Source organism: Anopheles arabiensis, chromosome 3 (genome assembly GCF_016920715.1).
Source record: "Anopheles arabiensis isolate DONGOLA chromosome 3, AaraD3, whole genome shotgun sequence".
Lineage (NCBI taxonomy): Eukaryota > Metazoa > Arthropoda > Insecta > Diptera > Culicidae > Anopheles > Anopheles arabiensis.
The window spans coordinates 56,966,690-56,990,331 of NC_053518.1; the positions used below are offsets into that span (position 1 = coordinate 56,966,690).

General features: G+C 41.1%; 1 protein-coding gene across 3 annotated transcripts; it reads right to left on the reverse strand.

Annotated features, from left to right (window-relative positions):
* Positions 1–1,684: 1,684 nt before the first annotated feature.
* Positions 1,685–20,495, reverse strand: LOC120904781 (dynein beta chain, ciliary). 3 transcript variants are annotated; one of them, XM_040315118.1, is made up of 28 exons: positions 20,294–20,495; positions 18,319–18,472; positions 18,067–18,197; positions 17,537–17,992; positions 17,284–17,436; positions 17,015–17,188; positions 16,908–16,945; positions 16,325–16,840; positions 16,007–16,272; positions 13,892–15,914; positions 13,539–13,811; positions 12,813–12,842; positions 12,408–12,671; positions 11,748–12,341; positions 10,723–11,669; positions 10,460–10,661; positions 9,659–10,371; positions 8,358–9,534; positions 7,818–8,179; positions 7,487–7,643; positions 5,902–7,251; positions 5,661–5,830; positions 5,095–5,592; positions 4,353–5,034; positions 3,973–4,289; positions 2,496–3,912; positions 2,131–2,412; positions 1,862–2,023 (listed from the first exon to the last, which is right to left on the reverse strand). In XM_040315118.1, the coding sequence occupies exons 2-28, from the start codon at positions 18,429–18,431 to the stop codon at positions 1,862–1,864; spliced, it is 13,467 nt and encodes a 4,488-aa protein (XP_040171052.1). In that variant the 5' UTR covers positions 18,432–18,472; positions 20,294–20,495. The 3 variants fall into 3 exon arrangements, with proteins under 3 accessions (XP_040171053.1, XP_040171052.1, XP_040171051.1); XM_040315117.1 differs by having other exon boundaries at positions 20,290–20,495; XM_040315119.1 differs by lacking the exon at positions 20,294–20,495 and having other exon boundaries at positions 1,685–2,023; positions 18,319–18,431.
* Positions 20,496–23,642: the final 3,147 nt, after the last annotated feature.

The following is a 23,642-nucleotide window of genomic DNA, read 5'->3' on the forward strand; positions in this document are numbered from 1 at the left end:
ACGTATACTAAATATTTGCTTACAAGACTTCTAGCAATCCCAGTGCATGCCTTCAAAACGTTATAGTATTGCCATACATTACTTTGCTTCATATGGTTTTCAAAGGCTAGAAGGTAATTCCTTACCGGATTTGCCTTTACCGGAAATGGTTTAGAAAAATACACCTAGAAAATGTCTTGGTAAAAGCGGTGTACCGTGTTGGGGCAAAACTCGAAGTATTTTGCGTATCACATGTCTAAACATTTGTCAAACATTTGTCTTTCCAAACATTTAATTGCACTAGCTACTTTCACGAAAATATCGTTGTAAAACTTTAGTCTCGTGAAATAAGCATCGTATGAATTTTATTTTTTATATGACAAGTGATTTGCCGCGTACGGTTTATGTACAGAGCGTGATGGTGTAAAACACAGTAAAAACTCCGTCATGTTCAAGTGTGATATATATTTAGTTAATGATTTTTTCACTAAACGTTACGTTTTCCATCGCCTCAATCTCTATGTCTGCGAAAATTTCCCCTTGCTTATGAGTTAAAAATGCAGTCACAGAGTTATACGAGAGAGAAGTCAAACAAGTGTCCTTTTTGTGGTGTTTCATTCAACAGACTATTGAACCTAACGTATTATGTTTCACGACGTCACAATCTTAGACAACCACTCATTTGGGAAAGTAGTCAATTACTGAGAAAGTATTTTTCTTTACTACATTAAGATTGTCAAAAAATATGACAGATATTCGAAAGATTGTAAATAATACACAAAAAGCTTCGACAAATATGCACAATATCATTTGCACAAACGGCAGCATGTAAAACGTTACCAAGTTAGTGTGGTATACGCATGGCTCAGTCGCGTGCTTTTGAAGATTAGAAAAATAGTCAAAGTGGGTAAAAATATATAAAACAGTATATAATAAAACGCTCTTGCGAAATTCGAAGTAACACATCGATCCTAGAGCCAGTTCCGTGATACAGTCGTTAACATCCACGACTTTACAACATACCCGGCATGGGTTCCATACGAACCATGCCCCTCCATACGTAGGACTGACTACTTTGTGTATTGAAAGGTTATAATTATATAATTGCTCTATATAAACCTAATATTTCTAATTGATTGATAGAACACTGTACTTTTTAATAAATGACCATAATAATATTTCTTCATATGGAATGTAATTGTTGTTAAAATTATTTTTTTTTCATCTTGAATTTTGGTTATTAGAAGTAACTGTATAAAGTTTTATGACACTTACAAATCGTAAATTGAAAAAAAAAACGAGGCTTTAATAATGCATGAATGCGTTTGACCTGTTAGACCAATAGGTACGTCTATTAAATAAATAAATAAATTTAGAAATTTATAAATTAAAAAATAATAAATTAATAAATCTAGAAATTAATAAATTTAAAAATAAATAAATTAATAACTTAATACATATCAATAACAAAAAAAAAGTTCTTGAAGACGGTCAATAATTCCTCGTGTATTAAGCGAATGAAAATTTAACCGTAATGTGAAAAATAATACTCATTCATGATAATAATGATTCATAATCATCATTTACTCATAATGTAAATAATGTGTTTTTCTTCTTAGAGTCAAATATGTAAAATAAATTTTAGCTGTAATTGTAATTTGCTCATAAAACTCCATATTAGACAATATATAATAATAATACGATGTTGTTTGGTTCAGTGCTGTAGGTGCTCTAATTTATTGAGAAAGTATTAATAATTACTATTCCTAGTTATTAATTATTTATATGTCACAAAGAAAACACCAAACAATTGCTACAGGTGCAAAAAAGTACACGCAAAACCGTTTTTAAAATATAGTACAACAACAACACAATCACACAATTAAACTTGTAACAGTAAAGCAACTCCAGCGAGCGTCCATTTGGCTGGTTTGTCCTTGGTTTTAAGATTAAAGGTCCAAATGTACGTTGGGCCACGTGTCCTGGTTTTGTAGACCGGACATTCATACATGTTACGTAGATCCTGTTTGTCCTGGGTGAGTGCCTGATTGATAGAAAAAAAAACACAGCAATATGAAGGTGAGAAATGTGTCTAAAAATATAATGGGAAGGGAAACAAATCGCTGCGTTACGCTTCCCTAGCAACATTACCCTAATGTTTATGACCGGCATTTGGGGATACAGTTCCTTCAATTTCGATTCCATAATAATGCTCTGCTGTACGTCCCAGCGTGCACCTTCCATAAATATACCATGAACGTACGCGCCTTCGCGAGGACCGGCAGAAAAGTCGTCCTTTTGCTTTTTGGTCACGTCACAGTGCAGGCACATCTTGTCTAGCGGTAGCTCGTTCTTACGTGCCGTCGACTGCATGATGGCTGTTAACAGTGACTGGGGATTAAAAAATCCGGCCAACCATACCGAAATGGGCAGCTGGAGAACGGGCGTGAAAAGAGGCGATCAATTTTAGGGAAGGATGGGGAGAAACATGTACGCTCAACTGACGCAGTACTTACCACAAAGTCCGCCGACCAGGTCTCGAGCTCACGCAAACGAAGTAGCAAATCCACGAACCACCCGGTGAGGCCTAACAGCGAAGGATAAGCACGAGAAGCCCATACGGCAGGCACCTGATCAAGGAAGAGAGAATTCTCCAGTTCTTCCATATCGGACGTGATGGTGAGTTCGCCCTTCATACCAAGGTCAAGTTCTTTCAAGCTTCTCTTTATCTCACCGGTAAGGTAGTTCATACGTTCGCACTCTTGAAATGCTACGATTACGTAAGGCGTGCGCTCTTCAACTTTGCCCATGATTTCCGCCATGTTAAATTCTTCCGGTAGCTTCTCCATGATTTCATCCAGCACTTGTTTCACCTTGTCTTCACGGGTAACGGTGGTGCCGGATCCCGATCCTGCGTCACGGGGCTGCATCTCAAACACCGTGCGGAAGAGGTTCTCCGACGTGGTAGTTAGGAAGCCGATTTCTGCATTAGGATGAAGCCCATAGAGATACGGTGATTCCGGAGGCATAGCTTCGTCGATGTACGCATGGTAACCGGCATAATCAGTGTTGGGAGGTGCGGCGAATCCCGGCGCCAGGAACAGCTCTCCATCGACCAGATCTGGCTGCATCAGCTCCTCCAGATAGGTAATACACGTGCGCCGATCCCAATCGTCTGTGATATGCCCACCGTACATGATTTCTCCGAATAGGTAGCGCAGATCCTCCCAGGGCACTTTGGTGTTAGCCTCTAGGTAGTTGTAGAGCACGGACACCGAGATGTTGAGATCACCTACATTGAAGGGATAAATTTTGTTCCATCCTTGCGGCCCAAACTTGCGTCTCTCCGCAACGACTGCGTGGAAGTAGCAGAGAGAAAACAAGATCACTTTAAATTCTGCCTCCTTGCCACACATTTCGAGTGTTTCCTGCGTAAAGTTGTCCAGAGCTTTGTGTATGTTTGCCTGCATTCCGGTTGGCGGTTCATTGGTGATTTTAATCGACGACTCCAGAATGCCCTGGGGAATGATGTGAGCCGATGCTGTAGCAGCCGGCTCCGCACTCATAAACACACGATAGTTATCGTGTGATCCTTCGGAATAAAACTCCAGCTTCTTTTCTAACGCTGGCAGCCACTTTTTAACTAGATGAATGTTTTGCAAAATAACCCAGTGACCGGAAGATGCTGCTTTGTCCATAGCGGACTCGGCTACCACTTCCTGGCCCTGACCTAGCGATACATTATAGAAGTTACCATTATCCGCCGAATAGCCCAATTGTTTCCCCAGCGTTTCCACATCCTTGAGAGGATTAACGCCGGGAGACAGGATGAAGAATATCGGTGTCGAAGGGCTGGTTTCTTCGAACGATTTGGCAAACTCCATCGTTCGATTCTCCACGTATCTTGCTCCGAGTTTTTCCTCAATGAAATCTCTGAAAGTAGCAAATTACCCAAAATAAGATCAAAAGCATGTCTACTGTGTCGGTACTTACGTCATGGCATAGGTCATGCGATCTGGACGCAAAGCGCGCATCATACACAAGCGCTGAAGTGCAGTTTTGTTCTTCCACTCTTGGGGGAACTTTTCCTTTTCCGGACATTCCGATTCGATGAGTTTTTTCCATCGCTTGGAGGATGTTTCAATGTCACGATCGAGATTTCTAAATTCATCCTTTGATGCCAAACTGCAAATCCCTCCCCAGGCAGTATTTGTAAGAAAATCCACCGGCGATGTCACATGTGGTTTGATCGGAAAACGCAGCAGGAAGTCCAACTCAGCTGGGGTAATTTCTTCGTTTATCAATAGAATCTGTAAGCGAATGTGAAGGAAGCTAGTGGATACATGCATCGAGTAACTCTATATTTGGCTCACCTGAAATGTCATCTGGGACATGAAAATCAACTTGTCACATTCGAACAACCCGCGTGTAGTGTACTGAAACACTGAGAAGGAAATGCAATCGATCAAATTTCGCACACGCACTGGCACTTCCTCCGCTGAGTCCGCTTTTGAAATAGCCTTTTGAAACACAACACTGAATGCTTTGAGCGAAAACTGGTAAATGGGATTGATGGTGTTCAGATCATTTAGAATGAAGTACAACAAGCTGGCCCGGGCCGCTGCCGGTCGGTAGTGTTCACGCGCTTCGTCGATCTCCTTGGAGGTGACTTTGGCTTCAGACACTTTCTCCTCAATTTCTGCTGCCGTCTTCTTGGTCGTCTCGAGATTTTCCACCAGCGCAGTGTCGCCAAGAATGTTACCGCCGGCCGATGACAAACGCGATAGCAAATCGTCCTCAAGCCGTTTGAGCATAATTTTAAAGTCATTCTGTTGCTTGGTTAGATCTGCCTTCAATTCCTCCAGGTCAGGTCGTTCGGCCTTAACCACCTCTGCCAACAGCTGATCCTCTAGGCCGTCTCTGGTGACGGTAAAGTTGATCAAAGTAGTTTGCGCTTGCATCTCCGGCTTGTAATGCGGATTAGCCAATTTAGTGTGCAGGATAAGTCTAAATTTGTGATTGTACTCGACCTCTTTGTCTCCGATTTTGATCGCTCTGTAATTTAAGACAAACTTGAACTTAAATCGGTTTCGTAGTTTAGTTGAAATGGCTTACCGTCCCTTTTTGATGAGATTGCGTCCAAGCAAAGAGTCCAGCACTGGATCAACATTTTCGCTGATGTTTTCAATCAATACCGTACTGCCTTTGGCAAGCGCCTTTTCTAGCACCTCCAGGTATCCCTTCGAACCTAAGCGTATAACTTTCAACACATCGCCATACTTTTGCTTGATCCATTTGATACCCTGTAACTGTGGATCGATCATCAATGGCCAGCGGTCCGAGTTGCTCAATATAGTGGCGTTTTCAATCGACATCCGATCGCTTGGGAGTCCTTCATTTTGCCATGTAGCGATTTGTGTGTCATCAGTGAGCAAACGCAACGGATCAAGACTGTCGGTAATGGGAACGGGTGGTTCCAGTGCTCGCAAGAACGGGAGCCACATCTTATTCATCATGTCCAGTCGGAATTGCTTGGTGAAACAACCGACATAGGAAATAAAGGCCGTTACGAGTAAAATGTCTCCCGGGAGCGTAGTGGCTTGTTGCATGAACCTGTTATTTGGGAGAAAAAGTAATCACTCACTACATGTTATGCCAAACAAGCAGTATTTAAGGCTTACTCTGCAACTGCTTCAGCCCAACGAACATTTTCACTAGCCAACCCTCCGACAAGCCGGTTAGCTAGCTGGATAGTGGCTTGCGTGGCATCGGCTTCCTGCTGACAGCGTAATTTATCAGCAGTTGCTTTCTCGAAGTCGGCTGTTAGTTTTGCCAGTTGCTCCTCGAGGGACTGTACAGAAAAGAATAGGAAAAAAGTAACAAAACAGTGGCGATGCATCTTTCCGGTGCGGTGATACTTACAGCAACTTTTCTCTTAATGTTGGCCAATTTTTCCTGTGAAGCCGTAAGCTCAGCGTTCGCAGCCGCCAAAGCTCGCCGCTTTGGCTCCACGTCGCAATAAACGTCGTAAAATTTGATAATGTTGATAACCCAGGCACAAAGGCCGGCTGCAGCAGCAGATTTGGAACGTACAAAGTCGGGCTCAAACTCGGAATCTTTTAAATACGGCTGAATAGCCTTTATGATTTCCGGATGTATATGTTCCTTATCGTAGTTGATCAACGCATCTAAGAACGTATCAACCTTAGCCATCGTTATTTTTGCTGCTTTCCAGCTCCGATCCTTAGGGATTTTCCCATTTGGTGCCAACAATACCATGACAGCGGCGGTGACATTCGTCACCACACCCGGCGGGGAACCGAACGATTTCAGCTCAGTCAGGTTGGCCTTGTTGAGCGTGTTTAAGGCTTCCTGAGCTGCTAGCAAAGCTGGTTCAGCTTTGACTAAATCTTCCTCACAATCACGTTGCTTTTTGGCGACCTCTTCAGCGATGATAGCCACCTTCTGTTCCTCTTCGTCAGCGATCGCTTTCTCCGTCTGCACCTTTTCCGTCTCTATGCCGACAATTTCGATCAAGGCGTCGGCTGCATCATTTTTTTCTTTCAACTCAATCTCCTGGACGGCCAACTTCTGCTTGAGGGCCGCCACTTGGTCAGCGGTGTTTCTTAGCTTCTCCAAACCATTCTCCAGACGTTCAACTTTTTTGCGCAACTCGCCATGCTTTTCCTTCAGCAGTTTGTCGTACAGGCTGATCTGCTCCAGGTATGACTTGGGCGTGGTATAGTTGTACCGTCGCTCGTTCTGAAGATAGACCTTCGACATCGAATTGACGGAGGTATGTACGTACGCCATGAAGCGTGCAATCGAATCCCTACACTCAACAGGTAAAACTGTCAACTCCTGTAAGAACCTCAACGACACCGACATTAGGGCTTCTTGTGGCCATTCGTGGAACCAGTTGATCTGAGTGCACGTGATGATGGCGGGGAATTTGCGTGAACGTACACGGAGCGTGACTCCGACCGGCGAGAAGCAAAGCACCACTTTCAGCTGTCGTCGCACGCGATCGATGAAGAATTTCCAGCAGTTTTCGCGCGAATCCACCAATCCAGCACCCTTGACTTCGTTTCGCACGCCGGATATGATGTTTTCTACCTCGTCGTCCGGGAACAGATCCGGTATCTCACCCGAAGAAAGCAAATCATTGATTATGACTAGGAAGATCTCGTTCGATATCTGTGCGTCTGTCATGAGGAACATAATGCCGACATTTTTCATTCCTGCTTTCAGATACAGTCCGGACAGCTCGTTCTGGAAAGAATCCGGGAAGGAAAGAGCAAACAGGATGATGCATGTTAAACTGTTGTGAAAATAAAAACAACAAAGAACTTCCTTTGATAGCACTGCAGTACAGGTTCAAACGGGACAAATGTCCAAAAACCAAAACGCCCGTTATCTGAAATCGCGGTTTTTTTTACCAACTGCTTCGTTTTGCTTTATCAAAAGGAAGTTGGGGTAGCTGTAGGATTAGTAGATTTTAGCAAACCTTTAAATCGAGGACACTGTAGCCTTTTTTTAGTTGAATTTGAGCAACTTCCAAACTGGAGATGAAGGCGGCCAATCGACTCAGGGATTGTTTGCCACTGCCACCAACACCAACCAGCAGGGCGCTACCTCTAGGCGACTCCAATATTCGGTTGATTCTGGGTATGAGAATAAAATCGTTATAGCCTGTGGGTTGATGTGAATGGGTTCTAAAAGCTCATGCTGCTGTGTGAGTAGGTAAAGGAGCTGCCCGGAACATAAACGGTGATGCCGATCATATACTCCCATTACCGCTTCACACTCATTCGTGTAATTCGCCAAGTATAGCCTACCTGCACACGTGCATCATGGCGTCTTCAAAGAGCACCAAGTTCATGGCCGAAATGAGATCGTTGTACGACATCATCGCTTCCTGCAGAAGCTTAGTCAGCACGCCCCAGTCGGTAATGGGCATGTACTTAGGTTCACCAATACCGCCAGCAAAGTGGCAGTAAATATTGGGCTTATCGAAGACGATCGATTCGTCGATCTCTTCGAAGGATTTTTTAACGAGATCGTTTTGCATTTTGGTGAAACTGTCAATATCCTTGTCGTCTAGCAATTTGTCGCCATACACGCGTTGGGTCTCATGAAGCCACAGTCGGATGAAATCGCTCGACGAAACCAAACAATCATTGGTGCTAAATAGCAGCCCCTATGATAGGATGAGCCAGAAAGGAGAGAATCCGTGTTCCAAGGCAGTTGCAGCGAATGGAAGGTAGGCGTTGTGGGGGAAAGAAATAATTCCAAAAAAATCAGTTCGATCGTTTGCTCGTGCTCCCGCGCAAGATAGTAATCAGCGGACGAATGCATGAGCAATCCAGTATTCTAACCTGAAAGACGTTCGTCAAGTCGCGCAGATTGAAGACATAGTGAAACTTGATGGCCGTCGGTAAAAACACTTGTGCCACTTTAGTGTGTAATGCCAAACTTGCTGCGACAATATTTTGTGATATTTTCGTGACGGCTATGTTGAACTTCTGCTCAGCATTCGTAAAATGCTGAACCAAAATCGAATGATAGATCGTTGTAACGGCGTCGGAACCGGGGAAGCTGACCGCGAACACGCAAAAGTGTCGCTGCAGTCGGGGATTGATGGTGAAACTGCCGGAAGTAGGGTTCATGCAGGACACGTACTGGCAATTGTGAATGTCTTTGAGCGTTAGCTTGTTCCGATCGTACCAATGGTTGTAGTCGAGATGTTGTCGAATCAGCGTGTGCGGCTGGACAGTGCCGTAAGCGTCTACTTCCGGCATGTTCATATCGTCGATGAAGTAAATTAGAGTCTTGCTACCGGGCGGACCATAGTTCCGTCCAGCTTTCTTCTCCAATGGTTTCTCCATCACTTTCTGCAGCATCTCCGAGGAGGTGTAAAAATTAAACGGAATGTTCGCAATGGCGTAGTTCTCCGAGAGGCTGCCAAGCTTCTCGTTCACCACGACGGTCTTCCCGCAGCCGGCAATGCCAACGAGCATCACCGGATGCGCCCTGTCCATAAGCAGGTCGAGGAAGAAACGCAATCGAATTGACTCGGAGGTATGCACCAGAACCGCCTGTAAGGGCTGATCACAGTCCATCTCGAACTTGGGTAGAATCTCCGTCCAGGGGGTCCACTGTTTCGTTTCCGTGTCGATGAAGTAATCGAACACGGTCCCATTCGGTGGGAACTTGACGGTTTTGAACTCGTTCACCCACCATTTGCTAAACTCGATGCGGTAATCAATGGCCGCATCCTGAAACATAGCCGAACCGAATGCCCAAACGCACGAGAACACAAAATATAGGTCATGCCACTCCTTGGGACAATCTGCTGGAGTATTGGTTGGTATCAGTAAACACTCCAATAAGTGACACAGCATTTGTATGTGGGCCATCTCGGCAACGGGTGTGATTTTTTTGAAGCGCGTTCGAATATTGTCCAGGCACGCTGGGATGTACTTGTCGAAGAGAATGACCAGGTTGGATTTTTCCGCAGGAATGGTCCTCGTTTCAATCCAACTTGTAACATACCTGAAAGTACACATGTATAGTACACTCGTTTTAGTACGCCGGTACTATCGATCGGGGGATGTAGCAAGGGAGGCTGCACAGCCCCCGAACTACAGCCGGCCTACTAAAAGCATTTAGTTCTCACGGATTCCATCCAAGATCCTGTGGGTTAATGTAGAGAATGCCCGCTCTCGATACCGTGGCCGGGGTGGCGGTGCGAAGGTTTGAAATTTCAAAGATCAACCGCATGTAGGGTGTGAGCGCAATGCGCTCGTTCGAGGCAAGCGTCAGCACCTTGTTGTCGTCCATAACCGTATTGAGACTCTCGATCCACATGGGATCAATATCACCGTCCAAGATGATCCATTTAGGATTGTCCCCACTGAGCGATGCCTGGTCACGCATGATGACCGAAAACAAGCCATCCTTCCATTCGCGCGTTGCGGGATTAATGATACCGAACAATTCGTCATTCGTTACTGCCTTTGGATTAAGATCGTTGAATAGTGGTTTTTTCTTAACATTTTGGTAAGTTTTGTAGAGTGTCTTCCAAACTTGTGTCTTGCCCGTGCCCGCATTGCCGACAATAAAGACGGAATGGCGGACTTCTAACAGTTCTTCCAGCTGAACAACCTTCAGTATGAAATTATCTTCCGGCTGTAAGGCCAAATCTAGCGTAGCCTGTTTGACGGTTTTCTCAAATTCCAAATCGCGCTTTCTTGGTACGTCCAGCGCTGGGAACAGATCACCGATCAAACCCATAAATACAGGCATATCGTCAGTCACGATTTTGGGAATGTTGAAGTCACGAAGAGCTCGCATCAGCACTTCCTCCTCCGGTCGACCAGGATCACCGCGCTAAAAGTATAGACGTAGTAGAACGATTAAATATGGCCATGATGCTGTTGATTGCACATAGTAGTGTAGAATGCAAAACATTACTTACTTTCAAGGAACCAGCAACCACTAGAACAGATTTGATTGCACGTAGACCCCAATCGTAATGATCCTGCTTGGAGAGTAACTCTTTGCACAGCGTGTACAGCGTGATAAACTTCCGTGCTAGTACTCTGGCATCTTGGAAACCTTCAGCAACCAACATAATTTCGCAGATAAGCTCGAAATCAGGGACAACCATAGCACATGGGCTGAAAAATTATGTACAACAAAATAGCTTACAATTTCAACTTACCACACTGCAAAACTTACCGAAACAGGGCTTTTAAATTTTCCGGCAGCTCAGTTCGTCCAGCATAACCTGGGTTCATGGTAATAAAGATACCAACGGTTGGAACGCAGGCAATGAACTCTCCCATAAAGTCAAACTTGGACTTTTTGTCCCGAATGGCATCCTGCACGGATTTCACCTGTACCGCAACGACAGATAACACTTCCACCGAAATTCGGTTGAATTCATCGAAACACCCCCAGGCACCGGTTTGGGCTAGTCCTTTGTAGATGTTTCCGCACGATTTGTAGTCCATCTGCTCGGAGCAGTTGAACACGTACACCATGATTCCAAGAGCTCGTCCAAGATCCTTGGTAGTTTCCGTTTTCCCCGTTCCAGCAGGGCCAGCTGGACCACCTCCCATTACCAGATGCAGCGACTGGGTCAACGTAATGTAGCAACGATCGGTCAACGGGGTGATCACTAAACGTGGAGTATTGCCCAGATATTCGTGGCTGTAGCAGAACTGTGCATCACAAATGTTAGCGAAACAATCTTTTTCCATGTCGTCCCAACGGTGTCGCAGCTGCGATTGCCACTGAAACGCGGACGCAAATTCCACCTTTGATTGAATCAGCTTGCTGACAACGTCCCGTGAATGGACGTCGATGGTGCAGATGGTCATAATTTTTTGCCGATCGCCTCTCGTAAGCTCCCCGAGCAAGAGCGTAATGAGTGTGCTGAGTTGAGAGATTTGCTTCTTGTAGTAATCCTTGATAGCATTATCGTATCCTTCCTCGAGCCGGCTGAAGGCAATGTTTACTTCCGTTGACCACCAGATTTGTGTGCCACACAGCGATACCTGAGCTGGGTAATCGAACAACCAGTGCTCGCGTTGCTTTTCTTCATAAGCTACCACGGCTTCTGCAATATAGTTGCGCAATGATGTTCTCATCGCGATCTGGATTCGATTTAGCCACACTTCCACCTAGAAAATACATATACATATACCCAAACCAATGGTTAAGTAAGGTAAGTAAATGTACACAGCCGTATATGCACTTACAGCTCCCGTGCAGTTACAGAACTCGAAAAATTTAACATATTCAGTATCTTTTGCAATCATTCCCAATGCTTTCTTGCTGTGACCATCATCGTTGGGCTCTAGCTTGAGCTTAGCTATCGAATCGAACAATTTGGTCAAATGTTTGCACACGACTTCCGGTCGATTACCGTTGCTAAGAATGTCCAACAGATCGGCAGCTGACACAAAATAAAATCGAGGAAAGTAAAGTCGCTTCGTTTCCAGGTACTCGGCCAGCGCTTTCTCGCACAATGCCAGCTGACTCTGTAGGTTGTCCAGTTTGTCGACCAATCCCTCCCGGTTGGTAGCATGAATGACGTTGGAGTTTTTAGCCATCTCCTCCATCATTATCTTAAACTCTGCGTCGATATTGTCGAAACGTTCTGAATCGACTGGTAGTTGCATTCGAATGTCATCCGAGCTCATGAAGATTGATTCGAGATGGGCCCAGGTACGCTGTACCTCAAACCATACCGTAATGACTTGATCAGCGGTTGTTAACTTCTTCTGCCACTCGGACACCTCCTCTAAGAAGTGTGCAATGAATTTAGATGTAATTAAATTCTGTAGCACAACCTGCGTATCATAAGATATTAGTTAATAGCCAAAAGTCTGGAAGCAACATATAAATGAGATCATTACCTGATTTTCCTCTAGCGTTTCGATCAACTCCTCGGATGCTTTTAGCAAGGTGGAACCGGTTCGAAGATGAGTTTCGTATTCAAATTCCATCATTTTGGTGTTTGGACTACCATTCCACACAGAATGTAGGTCGCGTAGAATTTTTTCCATCGACATTTCTTTTACAGCCTTGTCGACGATATTTTTCACCTCTTCTTCACATTCGTGTAGATTCAATGCTAGCAGATCAGAAAGGGTTGTGTTTTTGTCCATGATGAATGTTACCTGTCGTGTGTAAGTTGAGTTCAAGTGTACAATTATATCAGTGGATTTATTAGCAACGGCGGGCAATACAGTTGCATTAATATAACACAGAATAAAGTAAGACAGCTTTTGGAAGCTTATATACATCGCTAGGAAACTTACTGTAATTTCAGGTGGAAGATTTGCTAAACTCTGGAATACAAGCAACGATATGTACAGAACAATTAATATTTGTGTATATACAGGGTACACATTTTGACATTTGTGTAATGTGGCTGGATTAGCGAAAAGGTAAATAGTGTAACACCGTTATTTACAAAGCAATCCCGAATAATTAGTACATACTCACATTCAAGGTTGAAATAAAAAATAGAAACATTGAATCACAGTAAAATAATCAAAATTAGAAACGCGAATCGCTTGGAAATTGCTTCATAGCGGTGCAGTTGTGCGAGCATAATCGGTGTTTCAATCAAAAGCGAACTACGAGTGTTTGTGCTGTGAGCAAAAATGGTACCAATTTTTAGCACAGCAATCAGCAACCATGCAGTGGTAAGTAGTAAAGGTGTTATGGTTTCGCTTTGCATGCTTTTTTTTTAGTTCATGATCGGTATAACCTTCGATCAGCACATTGTAATAAAGAGCCTGTAGACGTTTCAATTTTCTATTATTAGATTTATGATCTTTTACGATACGGTAACGGCATGTATCAACATTATGATTTGAATGTGGTTGACTTTTGATTGAAACATCGCACTTGGCTCGCTTGGTGAAAAGGAAAAGAACACACAAATGGTTTAAAATGCAATTTCAAAGTAAATAATAAAACCCATTGATCGGTATCAAACAATTGACGACATTTTTTGCATAGTGAATTGTAGTAGTAACCTTTGTGGAGGACATCAGTTGATTCCAATGCCGCTCACGGATGGCGGGATTTTGCAGCTCGCCGACGGCACGCAACGAAGTAAGCATGTTCTTGACCGTCGATTCAAGTGTAATGTATGTATCCCAGGGGCGCATTTCCTTGTCGAGAAGGCGAATATCCTTGGCAAACTTTTTGCACTCAATGTCCATGTTTTCCACGTCCACCTTACGCCAAGGAGTCGTTTTCCAATCCTCGATACTGGTACGGACTATAAATACATAGTCCCACAATTGCTGTAGGCGAGGGTGGAGAATAAAGGGTGAAGTTGGCAGCGATTGGCAGCAACAAGCGTAATGACTTTAATTTCACCCACCTTGAGCATTTTCATTTCCTTGCGGCATTGGCGCAGCAACTTAAACTCTGGTACAGATACTTCAAACAAGCTACCCGATTCCTGTATGTCTGACATATCTTTTTCCAACCGATTGACATCGCCATCGATACGATCGAGAAGAATGTACGGTTCTAGGCAATCATATTTGAAAAATTCATATGTACGAAACACATCACGAAAAACGGTAATATGAACATCGAACATGGCAATCCGATTTCGTATGCCGACGACCTCATTAGCTTGCAGTGGCGCTACCTGCTGCTTGACGGTGAGTGCAATTTTCTTCGTGTTAGCCCACTGCTCCGGCAGTTCCTGAAGGTACACGTTAACCTCTTCTGGAATATCCATATCATAGTACTTGAGCAGCTCGATGGTGTCTTTCATCGGTTCAAACATTTCATCCGTAGTTGCAGTTCGCTCCTTTACGTGCAATAAATAGGCCATGATGTTAACCAATCCTTCATAGTCACCTTCTTTCACGATCTGAAGCAGCCCTTCGTCTGCCTTGCGAATAAAGTTGCCAAGATCGGTGAGGCTATGGGTAACGTTGTTTACCAAATGTTCTTTGAACATGTTGCCCCACTTGCGCACGATATTCATCAGAGACTGCCGGAAAGGACGCACGTCCACTTGAAACCATGAGTTAAATATTTGGAAAGATTCAATTTTTTCTATTTCCTGGTAGAGGGACTCGTAGTGATCAATTTGCTCTCGGAAGGCTTCAATTGTTGGCGGGCACGGCTTGGGCGCATCCGGATCTTTATTGATGATCAGCTCAATCTCATCCGCTTCCAACTGGCGGCCATACGCGAGGAATGTTTCCATGCTGTACTCGCGATCCTCCAGCCAGAGATAGGAGTAGCGCTCAAAGTCTCCGCAAAACTCGGCTGCTTCTTGTATTACTTTATCAACGCCTTGCAAAATTTCCACTTTCATCTCCTGTATATCGTTGTTCTTAGTGATGATCTGTTCGTACGTTTTGTTGGCCGTTTTAAGCAAACGCGGAATCAGCGAAGACATGTACGTTATATCGTTAACTAGCCCAGCTAGCAGTGCAGTAAAACCATTAACATCATTTGGATTCAGTGAAGGTACAAACACTAGTTGGGGCTCTAGTAGCTCTAGGCGTGATTCAAACAGCGGTGCAAGATTGTTACCTACGTCCATATTTTCGGCCAGATAGCCAATGCTAATGCCAATCATGAAGAGTAAATTTTCGTACACTATGTTATCGACAAATTTCACATATTCAACCCAGTTGGGATCTTCCTGGTTATCCTCCATTCCGAACAATTTCAAGTTCATGTCAAGCAGCTGATGAACCTTGACTGCCGCCGCTTCCAATTCTGCGTAGCGTTTAGTTTTACGATCGTTACGCTCCTCTAAGCACAGCACCGTGTCCTTCTTAGAGTCTTTCCGCTCAAACAAAGGTAGCTTTGCCCAGGCAGACATGGTGGTACGAATATCCTGTAAATTGTTTTGAATGCTTTGCATTCGCTTTTGCAACTGCTCGACCGGGTCGCGTATTTGCATCATGTAGTCTTGAATGTCTTCCGAGTTCCAGGTAAGTTCGTGAATCGCCCGCTCCAACAGAGCATCGATGTGTTCGATTTCACCCTTGATCAACTCTAGTTCAACTTTGGTGCAATTTTTACGTATTTTGTTATACCAATCGACGGTCTTTTCCAGGTTAAGCGTGTAGGAGCGATAGATTTCACTTCTGTCCGAAAACTCAAGGCCTCTCGGTGGGATGTCTTCCTTTTCCATTAGCCGTAGGTAATGCACTTCCCTCAGGATAGCGAACAGCTGTGGGCTAAAGTTAAGCAGAAGCTCGGGAGAGTTTTTCTTCCGTATAATCAATGGCGTGTCTAGATGTGCTTCTATAGTTTCAGGCACCTCCTTTGCCCAGCCATCGAAAATGGATCGTTCAAACTCTTTCAGCTTAGCAATCAGCACATCAAAACGAGCAATCAGCGCTGCACCTTCGTCGGATTGCACGACTCTGCAGAGGAAAGGAAGATGGGTGTCAAAAATGAAAAGCAGATATGAATATAATGTATCTTTCACTGTACGAATTATGGGCATTAGACTTACGGATGCTGCAATGTTTGGAATTGTTTGATGGGGGAAGTGATCCGATTCGTGAGCTGCAACACCCAACGAAGAGCAGCAGTAACCGGCGGTGCACTACGATCAACGAAAATGTATCCTTCTTTGCGGTAGTGTTCCATCTGCTGAGCAAAAATATTTTCACATGTGCTGAGCTCTTCATCAATCATTACCAAAATTTGTCTGTATTTGTTGGTGAACTCTTCTTTAATTTTTGGTCGATCCAACACAGTACCAACGATGCTAATTAGCTGCAAAAAGAAGCAATGTTGCATTTGGAACGTAATAATTTTATCAACTTACCTTAAATACACTTTCCAAGTTGTGACAATCGTCAAAAGCTTGGCATAGGATTGCAGCAAGCTTGAGATCAAGCTCAAGGATACGATCCTGGAACTTGAGAAAATCTTCCTTGAACGTTGGATCGTCGGGATCGAGAACGTCATAGGTTTTCGAAGCAAATAGTGAAAAACACTGATTGAACTCAACAGATACACCTGTAATTCGCGCACTTAACGCCCGTCCTTTAAGTCCACCGATTTCAACTTTCTCCAGTTTGAGAAATTCAATGACGGTATTGAAAAACCATTGAATGGTGAATAATCGATCAAGGAAAGCATTATACCGTTCGAACACGGCATTAGGATGGAATGTCCAGTTTACCACGGGACGTTCTTGAAAGAAGGGAGCAATGTTGTCCTTATATTCATCGTATACTGTGCGAAAATATTTAAGAATTTGTATCGACAGGGATATTCTCTGCATGGCCTCGTCGATATCAGTATGAAAGATAGAGGATGGGTCCAAAAAGCGTTTGGCCTATAAGAGATGCAAATGAAATAGTCAAAATAGTCGTGCCATCGAATCGAAGCGACATTTATCTTACCTGTTGTATGATTAAATTACATATTTGACGAAGGAGTACTGTTTTGGAATAAAATAATAGAAAATGTCTTGACAAGACACTGCTTACCAATTGCTAGTAGAACTTACCAATCAATTTTGCGGAATGACAATAGTATAGAGAATTAGACCAAATCAAACAAACGACGTGCAGCAGTGGTTTTAACAAAACTTTGCACTCTGAAAACTCGGTGTCTTCCAGTTGCTGGAAGTGTCTCGTGAGAGGGTTTAAATAAAGTGTTATATCACGTGCTTCAGCCAAAGCTATACAAGAAAGAACGACAGCAAAGTAGAGGATGTAATAAAAAAAAAGAAATATACTTTAGAAAGTAGACACCAGTACGCTATACAGGACTAACCTGTTACAACGTTCTTGAAGAGTGTTTTAAAGCAGGGATAGTATGCACTATCTGTGTATTCTAGAATTAGTGCCATGCTGCGAATACGTTCGTGGCGTAGTTGCTCGTAAATGTATGTAAGATTTTTAAGACGATTGTTCCAAAAGTTTATTTCTGTAATGTTTAAATATTTTACGCAAAGAGGATGTAAAATTGTTTGGGAGAAATTTTTTTCTGTAATAAATGCATGTAATTTATGTAAAAGTAATATTACCGACAGAGGGAACAGGATTTTGACCGCCATTGAATGCATTTGCACTAGACTCCAGCATGACATCATTTACTTGTGTGGCCCATTTAATAACAACACCTTCGATTGCGCTCTTCAGATAAAGATTAATCGAACATTCAGAGTTGACAACCAGTTCTTTGGCCGTCTGCACACATTTATCAACTCCCACGGGCATTGGTAGAACGGTCTGTCCACTAACTTGACCCTGAACTTGATAAACCGTGCTCTTAAGACTGTGAACTTGCTTTTGTACGTCTTGTGCTACCATTTCAGGCCATCCGAGGTGGTTGTCTGAGTTCGAAAGAAGGGGAACAAAAACTTCATCGACCAGACAGGACAGCTGGTCGATGGTTCGCGTAGCAAGATCACCAACAACCAGCACATCTTTGCAGCCATCGCGAGGCACATCAATTGGGTTCTTCTTAACAAAGTAAACACCTGTAAAAATGAATCAAAATCGTTGGTATTGCAAAGTTATACGTTATTGCCATAAATAGCATGGTGAAGTTTACCTTTATTTTTAAGTTGTTGTATTGGAAAACTCACAAGTGGAATCAACTGTGCAGATGGTGTAAGAATAATAATCATAACGACAGTCTGTGCATTGTCAAAAAACTCTTTCAGAACTGCCTTGTGTTCCTCTCTGCAGAGAATAATCAGACAGGTGGCAAAAGGGGAAAATGGCAAAGAAAGAAAGAAAATAATTAATTGAAACGATTTAGAAACTGTTTGCTTCAAATTGTTGGGAAAAGCACTATCCGTACAGTGTAACTAATCTGTGCCATTTTTCTGGTTTCAACTTGAGCGTTTTTTGCACAAACGATCCCAGGAACTCAAATCGTGGATCAGAGTTGCTACTTCCTCCGGCTCCTTCCATGATTGTAGGTGTTGGTGTGTAATGTTTTTATATTTGAAGCTCTATACAACATGAAACGAAAGGAAATCGAAAACCTTCTTATTATACATGTTTAAATCATCCAACAGTAAAACTTGTAATTTTGTGAGTTTTCAATGACTGCAATTTTTTAAATGTTTTTAACAAGCACGCTTACACACTTCACTTTATATCTATTGTAGTTCCACTGTCGACGATTACACATATAATTTTTAATTTTGGCCGTAAGATACAAAGATAACGAATGATAAAACGAAGCACACAAAAACAAACTGATTGTACACTTATGCCCAACAATTGTAATTCACATCCTGAGCATCTTTGGCTATTTTTTTAGTTGAGCGAGTGTTTTTTTTCTTAGCTTTTTCCGTCGGTTTGCATAAATTATATCAAAGTTTCATGGTCGTAATAAGTTTATTGAAACAGAACGCTTTGAATTGAATTTATTAATTGTTAATAATATTTATTAAAACAAATTAATTATTTTAAATATTTAATTAAACTTGAAGTTTAATGTGTGAAACATATTATTAAGGATGTTCTGATCGATTGGAAAAAAAGAAAAAAGAAAGAAAAGTAATCTGTACTTTCAAATCATAAATAGAATACAATATAAAACAAAAACAAAAACACAAAAACAATATAAAAAAACTTTGCAGCTTTTTGTTAAAATTAGCATAGAAAAGTTTTTACCTAAAATCAAGCCAAAGAGGAAAAAAACCCCTCTTGTTCCTGAAAAATATCATAATACTACGATAACCTGGTTAATGCACAACGCTTTAATTGTACACAACGCAAATTCCATTTATTTTCTGCTTTAAGTAACACATTGCTCCTCAGCCCGCTGTATGTATCCGAGAGATTGGATGATGATTAGCTCAACGATCCATTAAAGTCACGAATTTGATTAAATCGAGTCAACAAAATGGAGCAGTTGGATTTTTGTAGCATAGTTTCGTACAAACTTGTTGCTGGTCAAATTTTTCTGTTGCGTGTTTCGTCTTAGTTTCAGGGTTAATAGAACGCCCCGCTCCGTGTGCTGGTACGTTTAAGCTTTGAAAAATTTCGACACGCGATCTGGCAATAACGTGATCTAAGCCACGAGCTACGGCTGTATATCTTTGTTGGCGCGGCAAAAAAGGGTATTCGTTAGTTTTGTTTGTTGGTGAGCACCAAGCACCATACTAACGATAAACGGTGAACTAAAGTCGTAAGGATCGTAGTCACATTATGGAGAAGTATAATATTAGCATAGCGGATTGGAAACATCGCCATTAAGGGCACGCTGCATAATTTTGGCACGCTAGATTGTTTGTCAGTTGAGTCGCTAACGAATCTTCCAAAAGCACTGCTATAAATATTTCAATCGATAAGTTTTCCGGTTAGTATGTCTTTGGTAAAACTATTACGGCGCAATAGTTTTGGCCAAGTTGATTGAGACTGATGTTTCGACTTGAATGGTTAAGAATACGTAAAACCCAGTTATTGGAACCATATATTGCACTGCACTGTTAATCCTTTGCATTTTATTCATTGTAAATTATTAATTTCACACAATATTTTATTCTTATTGATAAAACGTGTTTTATTTGATTAGTAGTTTATGCATTTCGAATATGTTTAATTTTTGCACAATATGTAACTTTATACACTTTATTTTGAAATATGGTTTTGAGCCATACATTTTTCTATACGAACTTAATTACTTGATGATATCAGTTACAAAAACATGAAATGTATTTTTTTTGTATCAGCGTAACAACCATCAGGTCTTATCACTTCGCCACAATTTGGTTATAGGTTTAAAAAACTGATATTTGATTTATTTGTTAATGCTTACACACTTTTCAAGATTTTTTTATAGTAAAACCGTGAAGAGGGTTTTGTGCACTACGATTTAAAGATATGAACAAAAACTTTAGAGATATATCACACACTAATGACACATTTATATATATAAATAGTTTAAAATAACAAATCTTCCTTCAGACACCCGCGCGCGAAGGTTTTAGTCTATGCGAGTGGAATTCTGGTAGCCGACTGATCAGATCGAATGCTTCAGGTTAAAGCTTTGCAATAGATATAGGAGGCTATGCTCACTGATACATTTATATACACCTTACCCATCTTCCCTCGCCTGTAAACTTCATGCAAAGTGACACGAGACATGATAGCTATTCTTTGTGTCACCAGCAAAGCATGGTGAGCTTCGTGGCCGAGGCTTTTATAAATAAATTCGTAACTAAGATACTGATATTGTTTTGTTGATAGAGCCCAACATTATCTAGGGAAAGTGAGATAGTCGAGGAATGGAATCGTCAACCGATGCGAATTGTTTGGTTGGTTAGTTTGGCCTCTGCACATTGTTTTTGATATCGTAAAAGCTTTACGTACTGTTTAGAAGCGGTTGTTAGGTCGATCGTGGCCTAGAGAAGGGTTTCTCACTGTCAGTTTAAATTCTTGACATCTTTCAATAAAGTTCCTGTTTCTAGGTTGGTTTGTTGCAAGCAATTGCATTCGGTATAGAGCGACACGAAAGCGAATTACAAAACGGTGTGCAGTGGTTGCTTTCAAAGGCCAATATGCTCATTCATGCCTGAAGCTGTGTGCAAATTTTTGCGTCTGAATGAATTGTGATACCTTTTGAAAAGCTTTGAACGGCTTAGGTAGTCCAATTTGTAAATGGCATAAAGTATATTACACAGTAGGAATTTATACCATCTGCAAAAATATTTCGAATTTTGCTATTACAAAATTGCAATACGTTGTGAGCCAACGTTTAAATTACGATGTTTAATGCTAAGGATGTGTTTTTATTTATTGTAAACCTTAACTATCTAGAAGAAAATAATTTATCTCATACTAGTACTATTTCTACGCTAAGGCTAGAACTCAAACACAGAGCTAGTTTGAACTTGCCTATTGATATCGTTTTTCCCCGTGATTGATTTTGATTGGTTCAACTAGGTTGATGTGAAGTGTGAAAGCTGTCCGCACTAACTTTAGATTACAAGAATTAATAGCCAATTTAATTTGAAAGGCAAATTGATTGAGCGTCAATTGTCAAACAATACTCAATGAAGAGTTTAAGCTGTTTTCATCATAGGATGGTTTGCAGAAAATCCAATTTTGAGAAAAAAAAGTATTGCCTCAAGCGGTCAATCGGACACTTATGGATTCTCTTACTTTAAAACAAGTAATACACGTTATCCTTAATAACCATATTGATGTTTTTCAACATTATTGTAAAATTGTGATTTATCACCCCATACTGTTCACACAGTAGTAAAATACAAGTGAGTTAGTTTAAAATTGTTTCGATACGTATTTTGGTAAAATAATACAAGGACGTCAATTTAATCTGAGATCGGTCCTTATGTTTGCTAATGCTTACCACAAGTGTTCTACATTTCATTCAAAATTCATTGAGAAAGTGTAAGTTCATTGACAATGTAATACCATCTACAAAATGTATTACGCGTGGGTAAAAGTTTTCTTTAACATTGGCAAAATATCAGTTTACCATTAACCTGGGTGTTCTTGGGTACGAAAGACAGGAAAATTGAAAAGCAAAAGTTTTCACATTCTCTGAGGACGAATAGTTTGTACAAAGTTTTCGCATAATCAATTGCGGTACCTCGTGGATGGCATCCACCAATATGTACGTAACAGCTTTGTTGGAGGTTTATTTTCTTGTTACCGAGGATGTCATCTAGTTGATAGAATACATTAGAACGAAATAGATATTACTAATATCTGAGAAAGATACTTACTACTAGTTACTTATTACTAACATCAATATTATATAGAATCAAGAACAGTTATTAATTGTAATGTGTATGATTCAACATACTACTCAGTCTTCTTCCTAGCGGTGGATGATAAGACATATATCTTTTCCTTCTTTTTCTAAAAAAGTTAACTAATTTCACAAAATTCCGCTTAGAGCATTGTACACAATACGCTTATCAAATTTTGAATCTTGAGGTAGCGGAGAAACTCAATCCACACAACTTTCAACACAAACGCTCTGCCTATGAATGATATGGACGTAATGTGAAATGGACGCAATATGAAAAAAGGCTTTATGAAACGTTGCGTGATGTAATATTGTGGCCAATCCTCCAAAATCTGGCAAATTCGAAGCGCTGTAAACTTGAACATCATCATCATAGTTTAATATTTTTGTACCCAGCTTCAAGATAAAATAATTTGGTAGCACTACCTTAAGCTGTGTGTTGGTTGTGTTTATTTTGAAATATATGTTTGATAAAAACTTGCATGATGTTGTTGTTATTTGTGCAATCCAAACACTAAAATTATATCACTGTAACTGGGTGTAGTAATAATTCGCTACAAAAGTTTTTTTTTAAATATTGTATCGTATGTTTCTTTTCTGAAATTCAACCAGCAAATAAAAGTACAAACTAATGGATAATTTTTGATTATTTTGTATTGAATTTGTATGCTCAGTTGTGGTGCTTGAATGGTATGTATTAAAATAATGCAACTGCAATAAAAGACTGCAATAAAATAATGCGTGGCGTAAAAAAATTAAAAAATAATTTTATGAGACAACCTTATGGAGACGCCCAGTATTTGATTGAGTTGTTCATTTTTTATATTTTTGTCGGATACTGAGCTATTTCAATAAGTATCCGAATGTCTAGTATATATTTTCATGAAAAATTCGTACCACGACTGTTATTTGTAAACATAATGTTATGCAAGGTTTTTTGTTTTTGTGTACATTTTTAAATAATTTTTGCATTTTTTAAAAGCTTTGTGAGATGTTTTACAAAGATCTTCTCTTGTCTAATATCAATTGTATTGTTTGGTATTTAATGTGTTGATATTCTTTGGAACGAATTTATGTTTAAAAGGGAAATTTTTCTCGCATTATTTTGAATAGAGTTCTTCTTCATCTTCTTTGGCCAACAACCGTTGTCGGTCAAGGCACTGAGCAATAGTAAAAGAAATGGATGTATATTGTTAATTGTTGCTTGTTGTTGTTAATTGTCACAATTTGCTTCGTGCGTCAAACTAATACATGTAATTGAGTACTGATATCTTTTTGAGTACTACCTTGTTAATATTTTAATTTACCTAACTGTACAACTTACTTCATTTGTTATATTGAATTGGCTCATTGGCTCCGGATGTGGAGCTTTGTTCATATAAACCAGCCTTCCG

Bases quoted from the DNA above. Each gene is read 5' to 3' on its own strand.
- LOC120904781 (XM_040315119.1), bottom strand. From the start codon at position 18,431: ATGGAAGGAGCCGGAGGAAGTAGCAACTCTGATCCACGATTTGAGTTC. The intron at 18,198-18,318 runs GTACGGATAGTG...TATTCTCTGCAG, and splicing joins TGGCACAGATTAGTTACACT to AGAGGAACACAAGGCAGTTC. The intron at 17,437-17,536 runs GTAATATTACTT...TAAACATTACAG, and splicing joins AAATCCTGTTCCCTCTGTCG to AAATAAACTTTTGGAACAAT.